The 13,131-nt window shown below is 49.6% G+C and overlaps 1 protein-coding gene across 1 annotated transcript in view; it reads right to left on the minus strand.

Annotated features, from left to right (window-relative positions):
- Positions 1-13,131, minus strand: part of col4a5 (collagen, type IV, alpha 5 (Alport syndrome)) — a 314,324-nt gene that overhangs the window by 87,728 nt on the left and 213,465 nt on the right. Inside the window, exon 34 of the mRNA XM_072505790.1 lies at positions 12,202-12,348. Within this exon, the coding sequence (XP_072361891.1) occupies positions 12,202-12,348 (147 nt within the window). The remainder of the gene's footprint in view (positions 1-12,201; positions 12,349-13,131) is intronic.

Genomic DNA, 13,131 nt, shown 5'->3' on the forward strand with positions numbered 1-13,131 from the left:
GAGAGGAAAGGGAGCAGAGAGCACTCTGGCGATTAGATGTGGGATTGATGGCGGACGAGGGAGTGTGTGGAAGAGTGCGGGGGTGTATTGAGAGATACCTGGAGGTCAATGACGACGGGGAGGTCCGTGTGGGAGTGGTATGGGAAGCACTAAAAGCGGTGGTCAGAGGAGAGCTGATCTCCATTGGGGCCCACAAAGGGAAAACAGAGGCCAAGGAAAGGGAAAGATTACTGGGGGAGATTTTAAGAGTGGACAGGGACTTTGCAGAGACCCCGGAGGAGGGACTGTACAGGGAGAGGAGACGACTCCAGACGGAGTTTGACCTCCTGACCACCAGAAAGGCGGAGGTGCTGTGGAGGAAGGCACAGGGGAGGAGGTATGAATATGGGGAAAAGGCTAGTCGCCTGCTGGCTCATCAATTGCGAAAGAGGACAGCGGCGAGGGAGATAGGGGGAATTAGAGACGAAAAGGGAGCCACGGTGCGAAGAGCAGGGAAGATAAACGAGGTGTTCAAGACCTTTTATGAGGGACTGTATAGGTCCCAACCCCCAGAGGGAGAGGAGGGGATGCGGCAGTTCCTGGATCAATTGAGGTTCCCGAGGGTGGAGGAGCAGGAGGTGGAAGGCCTGGGGGCACCGATTGGGGTGGACGAGGTTATTAAGGGGCTGGGGAACATGCAAGCTGGGAAGTCTCCGGGACCAGACGGGTTCCCGGTGGAATTTTATAGAAAATACGTGGACTTGCTGGCCCCGTTGTTGGTGAGGACGTTCAATGAGGCCAGGGAAGGAGGGACTTTACCCCCGACAATGTCGGAGGCGACGATATCGCTAATTCTGAAGAGGGATAAAGATCCGTTGCAGTGCGGGTCCTATAGACCTATTTTATTATTGAATGTGGACGCCAAATTGCTGGCAAAGGGACTGGCATCGAGGATAGAGGACTGTGTCCCGGGGGTGGTGCACGAAGACCAGACAGGGTTCGTAAAGGGGAGACAACTGAATGTCAACGTGCAACGACTATTAGGGGTGATAATGATGCCCCCAGTGGAGGGGGAGGCAGAGATAGTGGCGGAAATGGATGCAGAGAAGGCATTTGATAGGGTGGAGTGGGAGTATTTATGGGAGATGTTAAGGAGGTTTGGGTTCGGGAATGGGTTTATTAGCTGGGTCAAACTTCTTCATGGGGCCCCAACGGCAAGTGTAGTTACGGGTCGGCAAAGATCGGAGTATTTCCGATTATATAGGGGAACAAGAAAGGGATGCCCGCTATCTCCACTGTTGTTCGTGTTGGCAATTGAAATTGGCAGGAAATGGAGAGGGGTGATTAGAGGGGGAGAAGAACACCGAGTCTCGCTATACGCGGATGACCTACTGTTGTATGTGTCGGACCCAGCGGGGGGGATGATAGAGGTTATGCAGATGTTGAGGGAGTTCGGAGATTTCTCGGGATACAGGCTTAACATGGGGTAGAGTGAACTATTCGTGATACACCCAGGGGACCAGAGTAGAGAGATAGAAGGCCTGCCTCTAAAGAAAGTGGAAAGAAACTTCCGATACCTGGGGATTCAGATCGCTAGGAGCTGGGGAACCTTACACAGACTTAATCTGACACGATTGGTAGAACAAATGGAGGAGGACTTCAAGAGGTGGGACATGCAGCCTCTGTCGTTGGCGGGCAGAGTGCAGGCAATTAAGATGATGGTCCTCCCGAGGTTCTTATTTGTATTTCAATGTCTCCCTATACTAATCACTAAGACCTTTTTTAAAAAAATAGACAGGAACATCACGAGCTTCGTGTGGGCAGGGAAAGTCCCGAGGGTAAGGAGGGGGTTCCTGCAACGTAGCAGGGACAGAGGAGGATTGGCGCTACCGAATTTGGGCGACTATTATTGGGCCGCCAATGTGGCGATGATTCGTAAATGGATGATGGAGGGAGAGGGAGTGGCGTGGAAAAGACTGGAGAGAAAGTCCTGTAAAGGGACGAGCTTAGAGGCGCTGGTGACGGCGCCGCTACCGCTCTCACCAAAAAAGTTTACCACGAACCCGGTGGTGGCGGCAACATTGAATATCTGGGGACAATGGAGGCGACAGAGAAGTGTGCGGGGAGCCCTGGTGGGGTCCCCAATCAGGAACAACCATAGGTTTGCCCCAGGAAGAATGGATGGAGGATTTCAGAGCTGGCACCAGTTGGGAATTAGGAGGGTGGGAGATTTATTTATAGAGGGGACGTTTGCGAGCTTGGGAGCATTGGAGGAAAAGTATAAGTTGCCCCGGGGAAACTTCCTTAGATATATGCAGGTGAGGGCGTTCACAAGACAACAGGTGAGGGAATTTCCGCTGCTCCCGGCACAGGGGATTCAGGACAGAGTGCTTTCGGGGGGGTGGGTCGGAGAGGGCAAGGTGTCAGAAATATACCGAGAGATGAGGGAGAGGAGTTGGTGGGCGAATTAAAAGGAAAGTGGGAAGAAGAGCTAGGGGAGGAGATAGAGGAGGGTATGTGGGCTGATGCCCTAAGCAGGGTAAATTCCTCTTCCTCGTGCGCCAGGCTTAGCCTGATTCAATTCAAGGTGCTACATAGAGCACACATAACGGGAGAAAGACTGAGCAGGTTCTTTGGAGTGGAGGACAAGTGTGGTTGGTGCGGCGGAAGCCCGGCAAACCACGCACATATGTTTTGTGCCCGGCACTGGAGGGGTATTGGAAGGGAGTGACGGGAGTGATTTCCAAGGTGGTGAAGGCCAGGGTCAAACCAGGCTGGGGGCTAGCTCTATTTGGAGTTGCGGATGAGCCGGGAGTGCAGGAGGCAAAAGAGGCTGACGTTGTGGCCTTTGCGTCCCTAGTAGCCCGGCGTAGGATTCTACTCATGTGGAAGGAGGCGAAACCCCCCAGACTGGAGGCCTGGGTAAACGATATGGCGGGGTTCATAAAACTGGAGCAGATAAAGTTTGCCCTGAGAGGATCGGCTCAAGGGTTCACCAGGCGGTGGCAGCCATTCCTCGACTACCTAGGGGAACGTTAGAGGGAAGACAGATGACCAGCAGCAGCAACCCAGGGGGGGTGGGGGGGGAGTTTTAGTTTATGTTAAATGATTAGATTACCATGTTGATTAGCCATTTGTTTATTGTTAAACTTTCTTTACTGTTATGTTTGATCTGTAAAGGGAAAAAACTTTGATCGAAAAAATTTTCAATAAAATATATTTAAAAAAAAAAGAAATTCTAATCTATCCCTATTGTGCTACAAGTGACAATTCTAACCAAGGCCATACTCAAGAACCACTTTCAAGGACAAGTGCAAGACAGTTTGATGGAGCATTTTATTGCCCATTATTTATCAGCAAGCTCCTAATTTCAACAATGTCCATCTAAATACTACTAGGCGCAGCAAGGCTATGTAGATACACAGCTACACTGGAAGAAAATAAATAACATTGTAGCATCAATTAAATATTTTTATTTAAATAGGAATTATCAGTTTCTCAGTGCTTTTTTTACACTCCTTGACATATTCTTCTCTTCGCTGGTGTCAGATGCCTTTAGTCACCTACAGTGTGCCTCCTTTCATAGCAGACCTGACAGAAAGCTGCTCGACCTTGCCTGCCAAAGATACAAGACAAACGTGTGACAAGTCCACACCAGAGAGCTGCTCTATGGCGATGATGCCGCACTAACATTCCACATCGAGGAACTTCTTCAGCAGCAAATGGGCCGACGCTCTCAAACCTCAAATGGGCAGCACGGTGGCACAGTGGTTAGCACTGTGGCTTCACAGCACCAGGATCCCAGGTCCGATTCCCGTCTGGGTCACTGTCTGTGCGGAGTCTGCACGTTCTCCCCGTGTCTGCACGGGTTTCCTCCGGGTGCTCCGGTTTCCTCCCACTAGTCCCGAAAGACGTGCTGTTAGGTGAATTGGACATTCTGAATTCTCCCTCTCTGTACCCGAACAGGTGCGGGAATGTGGCGACTAGGGGCTCTTCACAGTAACTTCATTGCAATGTAAGCCTACTTGTGACAATAAAGATTATTTTTTTTAAAAACTGTAAATAGTTTGGTTTGACCATCAGCATCAGAAAGGCAAATGTCATGGCCCAGGATGCTGCCCGTTCCACCATCTAGCAGCATTGACAATGTGGGGCGAAATTCTCCGGAAACGGCGCGATGTCCGCCGACTGGCGCCCAAAACGGCGCAAATCAGTCGGGCATCGCGCCGCCCCAAAGGTGCGGAATGCTCCAACCTTAAGGGGCTAGGTCGGCGCCGGACGGATTTCTGCCCCGCCAGCTGGCGGGGCACCAAAGGCCTTTTCCGCCAGCTGGCGGTAGTGAGACCCAAACAACATGGGCGAAATTCTCCCCCAACGGCGCGATGTCCGCCGACTGGCGCCAAAAACGGCGCCAATCAGACAGGCATCGCGCCGGCCCAAAGGTGCGGAATGCTCCGCATCTTTGGGGGCCGAGCCTCAACATTGAGGGGCTAGGCCGACGCCGGAGGGATTTCCGCCCCGCCAGCTGGCGGAAATGGTGTTTATTGCCCCGCCAGCTGGCGCGGAAATGTGGCGCATGCGCGGGAGTGTCGGCGGCCGCGGAAATGGCGTTTATTGCCCCGCCAGCTGGCGCGGAAATGTGGCGCATGCGCGGGAGCGTCGGCGGCCGCCGACAGTTTCCCGCGCATGCGCAGTGGGGAGAGTCTCTTTCGCCTCCGCCATGGTGGAGGCCGTGGCGGAGGCGGAAGGGAAAGTGTGCCCCCACGGCACAGGCCCGCCCGCGGATCGGTGGGCCCCGATCGCGGGCCAGGCCACCGTGGGGGCACCCCCCGGGGTCAGATCGCCCCGCGCCCCCCCAGGACCCCGGAGCCCGCCCACGCCACCTGGTCCCGCCGGTAAATACCAGCTTTGATTTACGCCGGTGGGACAGGCAATTTCTGGGCGAGACTTCGGCCCATCCGGTCCGGAGAATTGAGCGGGGGGTCCCGCCAACCGGCGCGGCCCGATTCCCGCCCAATCTCCGGTACCGGAGACTTCGGCGGGGGCGGGATTCACGGCGGCCAACGGCCATTCTCCAACCCGGCGGGGGGTCGGAGAATGACGCCCCATGTGCTACACAGGAGTGGAGGTTGAATAGTTTCCACCTCACTGTCTCAAGGTGTATCCTTTGCATCTCTTGGCATAACAAGGTCACCCACTCAGGGATCCTGGAGTATACTCGTTCCATCAGCATACGCTCATTGCTGAGGGAACAACATCTGAGCTGACTCAGCCCTGTCCATCGGATAGATGGTGACTGTAAAACCAACAACATTCTATACGGCGAACTAGCCAACTGTGTCACAACCAGCTGTGTGTTCACACCTCTGCTGCAAGGACATCGGCAAGCGAGATATGAAGATGGTGGACATTCACATTGATGACTGGAAGACAGTTGCCGCCACTGTGACCTTTGAAGTGTCATCGTTTGGAGGGGCATTGGAAGTGGTGTACCAAAATTGAACAGACAGTTGGCCAAGAGAAAACAAGCCAGTAAATCCAGCACCATCTCTAACTGCAGCAAATATGGCAGAGATTACCATGCCAGAGTCAGGCTCTTGAGCCACACCAGAGTTTAACACAGAGCTAAACACCAAGATGCAAACCATCGTCTCATGAGAGAGAAGGCCGCCAAGAGTGGGTGCCTTGATAGTTGTACTCCTCAACAGATTCCAGTTGTCTTCTGTTGCTCGGGAACAAGATTTCAAGACAGAGCTCACTAAATGTCAGCTCCACCAACGTGTAGCATGCGTTGTTTGGGTCTCACTACTGTAGAGCAGTGCATTGAGGCAGTGGCGTAGTGGTAATGTCACTGGACTCGTAATCCAGAGGCCTAGGTAATGCGCTGGAGACCTGGGTTTTCTGCATCACACACTAGCCTTCTAAACTGCCCCTCTAAATGTATTTGGCACATTTAATAGATTAAACTGCCTCAAGATGTTTCACTGAATCACAGATTGTTTACGGCACAGAAAGAGGCCACTTGGCCCATTGTGACTGTGCCAGCTGAAAAACGAGCCACTTTCCAACATTTGGAACATAAGCCTACAGGAGTGTTCTTCAAACTCGGGGGCGCGACCCGCGGGTGGGTCGCAGGCGGGTGTCGGGAGGGTCGCTGAGCCGACCTTCGCGGCGCTCCCGACAGCGCAAATCCCCGCGCAGCAGACGGTTTTTAATAACGCCGGCTGCAAGTGGCCTTTAAAATGGCCACGAGCATGTAAAAAAAATTTGCCCGCATCGCATGCACGCTGATGATCAGGCGCGCATGCGTAGTGCGGCTGCTATTTTTTTAAACGGTCGCAGCTTTTTGTTTTACAAGTTTGGGGTTTTTAAATTCTTTTTATTCATTGATTTTATTCATTTAATTTTTATTTTTTTCATTTATTTCATTCATTTAAATTTTTTTCATTTATTTTATTCATTTAAAAAAATTTTTTTATACAAGTTCGGGGGGGGGGGCTTATTTAATAAAATTTTACAGAAAAAATTGCAGAACTTTGGACAGATGGAAAATTCCATACTTTCTGACACCGGAAGGCTTCACCTTCATCCAACAGGTTCCATTGGAGGAGGGTGTATGAGGGCCAAAGGGACCCAAAACCATTTCCTCCATTTTTATCAGCAGCAAACAAGGTAAGAGAAAATGGTGTGTCGCTCAGGTCGGCCGGCGTGGGTCGTGAAGGTCAGCCGGCGTGGGTCGCGAAGGTCGGCTGGCGTGTGTCGCGAAGGTCGGCCGGCGTGGGTCGCGAAGGTCGGCTGGCGTGTGTCGCGAAGGTCGGCCGGCGTGGGTCGCGAAGGTCGGCTGGCGTGTGTCGCGAAGGTCGGCCGGCGTGGGTCGCGAAGGTCGGCTGCCGTGTGTCGCGAAGGTCGGCCGGGTTGGGTCCCGAAGGTCGGCCGGGTTGGGTCCCGAAGGTTGAGCGGTTGGTAAAAATGGGTCCCCGGAATAAAAGTTTGAAGAACACTGCCCTACAGGTTGTAGCACTTGAGGCCCATATCGAGACACAGTGGGTGGGATTTACTGTACAACCTGCCCTGTGTTTCCCAGTGGCAGAGGCGGCCTATCTCTGGCCGGCGACGGGAACTTTTGGTCTCGCCTTTGTCAACAGCGTTCCTATTGAATGCACTCCTCACCGTCAGGAAACCCTCAGGAGTGGTGTGCCGGCAGCAGGAGACGATCCCATAGAAAGTTTGACCATTTAAAATGAGTTGAGGGTTTCTGCCTCTACTACCCTTTGAGGTGATGAGTTCCAAAAGCCTAAAACCCTCTGGGTGAAAAAGCTTTTCCTCATCTCCCCTCTAATGGGCGGGATTCTCTGATCCTGACGCTCAGTGTTGATGCCGTCGCGTTTCTGGACGGCGCCAACAGGGTCCCCGGATCAGCAATTCTGGCCCCTACAGGGGGCCAGCAGGGCGCTGAAATGGTTCACGCCGCTCCAGCTGCTGATCCGGCCGTGGAATGGGTGCCGGTCGATGCACACATACGCAGTTCCACCGGCGCGATTTCTGCGCATGCACGGTGTCTCCCTTGTCCGCGCCAGCCCCGACCCAACAGGGCGCAGGAGTACAGGCGCCGGCGTGGAAGAAAGGAGGCCGGGAGACAGAGAGGCCAGCCCGCCAATCGGTGGGTCCCGATCGCGGGCCAGGCCACATCGGGGTGGGTCCTCCCCTCTCCCCCCCCCCCACAGGCCACCACCCGACCCTTCAACACCGAGGTCCCGCTGGCTCAGAGCAGGTTAGAACGGCGGCGGTGGGACTTGTTTTTTTTTTTAACGGCTGCTCAGCCCATCTGGGTCGGAGAATCGCCGGGGGGGGTGGGGGGCCGTTCCGGCCCCAATGCGTAGAATCGCGTCCCGGCGTCGGGGTCAGAGAATCCTGCCCAATATTTGTACCAATCACTGCAAAATCTATACCCTCTAGTTAATGACTGTGTATGCTGAAGTAAATAGACCATTCCCATCCATTCTATCCAGGTCTCTCACAATTTTGTGCATCTCAATCACATCTCCCCTCAGCCTCTTCTTTTCCAAGGAGAGCAAGGCCAGCCTATCCAATCTTTCCTCATAGCTGCAATGTCCCAATCCTGGTAACATCCTCATAAATCTCCTCTGTCCCCTCTCTAATGCAATTCCATCATTTTTCTAATGAGGAGGCCAGAGGTGCACATAGTATTCAGGTTGTGGCCTAACTAATATTTTATACAGTTTCAGCTTAACCTTCCTGCTTTTGATATTCTACACCTTGGCTAATAAATTAAAGGATGCCATTTTACCTCTCAGCCACTTCATCGATCTGTTCTGTTACCTTCAGAGATCTGTGGGCATTCGCTCAAGAAGCCCCCTCACTTCCTCTACACCTCTCAGTATCTTCGATTTATTGTGTATTCTTTTGCCTTATTAGACCTCCACAAATGCATCACCTCATACTGCTCTGGGATGAATACCATTTGCCACTTTTCTGCCCACCTGATCATCCACTGATATTTCCCTATATTCTACAGCAGTCCTCCTTGCAATCAACCATGTGGCCAAGTTTTGTGTTGTCTGCAAACTTCTTGATCATTTCATCGGAGTTTTAAAAGGAAGCTGATACCAAATCATAAAATAGATATTAAAACAAGTGTTCGAACGCTTGGTCAAGAAGAGAGACGTTAAGATGATACTTAAAGAACAAAAGGGCAGCACTGTAGCATAGTGGTTAGCACAGTTGCTTCACAGCTCCAGGATCCCAGGTTCGATTCCCAGCTTGGGTCACTGTCTGTGTGTAATCTGCATGTTCTCCCCGTGTGTGCGTGGGTTTCCTCCGGGTGCTCCGGTTTCCTCCCACAGTCCAAAGATGTGCGGGTTAGGTGGACCGGCCATGCTAAATTGCCCTTAGTGTCCAAAAAGGTTAATTGGGTTACTGGGTTAAGGAGATGGGGTGAAGGAGGCGTGTGCTTGAGTGGGGTGCTCCTTCCAAGGGCCGATGCAGACTCATTGGGCCGAATGACTGCACTTTAAATTCTATGAAAAGAGTGATTAGAGAGGCAGAGAGGTTTAGGGAGGCAATTCAAAGGTTTGCGTCAATTGAACGTCCGGCCATTTAGGGTGGAGTGAATTGAATTTAGGATGATCAAACAGCTGGAATTAGAGGAGCCCAGATACGTCAGGGGGCTGTAGAGCTGATGAAGATTACAGAGATGGTGAAGTGGCATGGCAATGGAAGAATCTGAGAGCAAGGATGAGAATGTTTAAATCAAGACGTTGCTGACCCAACATAGGCAAGCAAGCACAGGGGCAATGGGTGATTGAAACAAGATGTGAGTTGGGATGTGGCCAATGGAGTATTAGATGACCTCAAATATACAGAGGATATGATATGGGAGACTTGATAGGAGTTAGCTGGAATAGTCAAGTCTAGAGATAATAACGGCATGGATGATGGTAGCAGATGAGCAGGCAATATCACGGAGGTGGAATCAGTATTAGTGATGCCGCGGATATGTCAGATCAGAGTCAAATATGACACCATGGTCTTCTACAACACGATCATTTCATGTTGCATGACCTCATATGTACACAGTATATGCAACAATGTCACTAAATCAATGCTTGTTTATCCCGGAATCTGGCTTTTAGTTCCAGGTTCGAGAAGGAAAATCTAAAGGAAGAGGAAGACACATCTGCATATACTAACCAATATTCATAATCAAATCACCTAAACTTCACTAGGACCAGTCTAGACTAATAATCAATGCCTGTTTGCGAACAAGTTAAGATTCATGAGTATTAAGGACTCAGTCTTTTTCCCTCCAACTCCCCTCTTCAATTCAAATTAAGTGCACATTATTTTCCAAGTTCAGTGTTACCGAAGTTTACAATTCCTGAAGGGCATTAAAGCATGAGTTCTGAGGTAGTTCTTAAGGGAATTCAAAGCAGTCGTCTACCTCTAGACTTCCACTCAGACACATCTTATTTTGAGAACAGCCCTGTGACTCTAGACCAAAAGCAAAAAGGAAAATAGCCATCCAAAACTTCCTCCAAAATAAGCACCATCAGCCTTTGAAAATTCTCAATGACTAGGTATTTCAAATAAGCTTTTTCTGAATTCCGCTTTTTGGCGGCAACAATGGATCATATAAAAGCTAATTTCTAATTCTGATTTGATAAGAGTCAATTCCACTCTGGTTTTGGTGGGATGTCAAGATATGTGTGTGCACATGTGCAATGATGCCACTAATGTAATGTATTCCATAACCTGACTTTTAGTTCCAAATTCTGGAATGTAAAAACCTGAGGCAACATCTTCAAGTGCTTAGAAGAGTTAAGGGGGGAGTTTATGTGATGTGTCATGTCCACTATCTGACCTCTGGCACTAAAAAAAGTAATGAAGATGTTATCCAGACAACACTATAACAAACTTTAATAAGTTAATTCACTAAATTATTTCAAGGGCTGAATTTTACGAGCGGGCGCATTGGTTGGCCCCCCAGAAGGATTTCTGGATGCCTGTCGATCCACATTAAACAAATCCACCCTACAGCAACAACGCACTGCTGACAGCATGTACAAGGTGAGGGTGGGACCTCCGCCCCTTAGTGGGAGGAGTCTCCGAGAGCTGTCCACCAATCTGATTGCCCAGCAGCTCTAACAGTCCCAGAAGGATCAAATCTTGGTAGGTGGTGCAGTTGGGATAGCATGCAGACTCAATGATGAATGGGACATGGCCATGGGAGAAAGGAAAGTTTGGGATTCTCTTCAGGGAAGGATTGGGGGGGGGGGGGGGTGATTTGGAGGCAAGACAGAGAGAACCAAAGGGGGATTATCATCTTATGGAGGGAGGGGGTTGGCCCTGTTAGGCACAGGGCACTTGCTGAATGATGTTCCCCCTCTTCCTTCCCACCTTTTAAGCAGTTTACTTCAAAAAAGCGGCCTACCCAATCCCACCAGCCTGCCCATGCCAACCGTATTTTGGCATGGGCACTGTATTATTCAGGTGAATAGACTTTGTAATGAGCTCAATTGACCATACGTATTTATTTAAAAATGGTGGATAAGCTTCCAGTTTTGGTGCCCACTATCGTAGCTTGGGGGTGCCAGGAGGGGTGGTGGGCTTGCCATCCGTCTGTATCTTCCGTGCCCCCCCACCTCTCCAAAAACATACCTGGCGGGGGCCATTAGATGCAGCCCCGAGTAAAATACACTGAAGTGACTCAGTGAAGCAGCGTGAAAGCATTTGTTTATATTGGAAATAAAGGAGGAAAGAATGAAATGTCCATTAAAAGCTTTCATACTGCCAAATAGTGACAGGCTCAAAATTTCCATAATGGTGTATAGAAATGGATAACCTTGATAATGGCTCCACTAATAAAATAGACACAATACAAATAATGATAGCGATATACCTGTCATTGTAATTAATACAAAATTTAATTTTAATATTAGCTGTTTCATATTTGTTCATCTTTAAAAATACTATGTGCTTTATGATGCACTGTGCTTTTTCAAACGTACACTTTAGTAGTGAACACTTTGCAGTGCACCCCCGCAGGGGGTAGTTCATATTCCTCAAGGTTGACGGGAAACCAATTGTCCCCAGCCAATAGGATCCAGGCAGGTTAGAACAAAAACATACTGAAAATCTCCTGCTTTTAAATTGCCAATTAAAGTGAACACTATAGATCCCTGTTGATACCTTGTGCTGCTAAATCTCTCTTCTGCCAAATCACCAGCATTAGTTGCTAAGTATTGAATTTCACCAATCACGCAACAGTGCCCTTCTCAAGCTCTTCTGCAAGCAATAAGTAGGGATGTATTATTATATGCTATGTTTATACAATATTTGTCCATCGAAGCCTCTAGTACCGCTTACATCGGCAGAAGGCTGGATCTTAATTCCATCACAGATTTCAGGCACCTTACATATACCCACACCAACGTTGAGCAAATAAGTACGTTGCCAGGGCAACCCCAAGTCACATTACTGGAGGGCAGAGAAAGCATCTGAAGTCCTACCTAGCATTCACAAACACTGTTTATATGCAGATATCATGTCAGGGTTAACATGTACACATATTCAAGGGGCTGGATTCATGTGTTCCATTTAAGCATAAAGGCAGACAAGGCACCATCTTTACTTCTACCCTCCCCTCAAGTCACACATGCTGGTTTATTCCAGGCAGCTTCTCCACGAAGATGATCAACATACCTGGCAATCCTGGCTCTCCTTTCCGCCCTGCATAAATATCATGCGGTTGAAGTATTCCTGGAGAGCCTCTTGGGCCGGTTTCGCCTTTATCACCTTTATATCCGGGTCCACCTGGGTTCCCAGGAATACCTGGCCTGCCTTCATTACCTGGAACAGGTAGAGCACTTTTGAAGAAAAAGTTAAAACACCAAGAAAATAAAATTACTAACAAATGGCATCTTTGTTGGTTAAAAACGCTTGTCTTACTGTAATTAGCAATGTCCTCTGGTGATCCAAAGAAGTAAATAATTCGTGAAAAATTAAAGCAGTAAAGAAATATTGCCCAATCGGCCTCCAGTTGCCTGACAGTATCTTGAGCGGTGGTACCTGAAAGGTTCACCCAGTATCAGGCTGGGATGCCAATGCTCTGAGCAGGTCTGCAGACTCTCCCTGCCTTCCCAGGAGTGGGTGCAAACAAGAGGCTGCCGTGTTGAAGGATTTCTCCACCACAACACCGCAATCACCCACCCCTCCCTACTCAGGAGCATCCTGGCTGATTTTTCTATTTGTAAAATAAAGCTGGGAAATGTTTGGTGAGAGGGCATCTTCATGTTTAAGCGCTTTCTCAACAAACTAATTAAACTAATCTCCACTGGCCCCGTTGGATTTCCAGCACCTTTAAATGGTGAGGAACCATTTCAGGCACCTCACCTCATGAATGGGTCCCAGGTAACTCACTGGGCACTGATCCTGCAATTACTGATAAGCTTCCGACCAGGGAATGAGTGGCAATAAAACTGCAGATTTTCAGGACAAAGCGGGAAATGCAGCTACTCTCATTTCTTACGCTCTTGCATGACAATCAGCGAGAGTTAAAAGTCCCCTGTTTTTTTATTTTGCATTAACGCTGCCTTTTTCCTGTCTATGGAGAAAGAGGCAAGCTCCTCTGAG

Source organism: Scyliorhinus torazame, chromosome 5, assembly GCF_047496885.1.
Source record: "Scyliorhinus torazame isolate Kashiwa2021f chromosome 5, sScyTor2.1, whole genome shotgun sequence".
In the NCBI taxonomy this organism is placed as follows: Eukaryota; Metazoa; Chordata; class Chondrichthyes; order Carcharhiniformes; family Scyliorhinidae; genus Scyliorhinus; species Scyliorhinus torazame.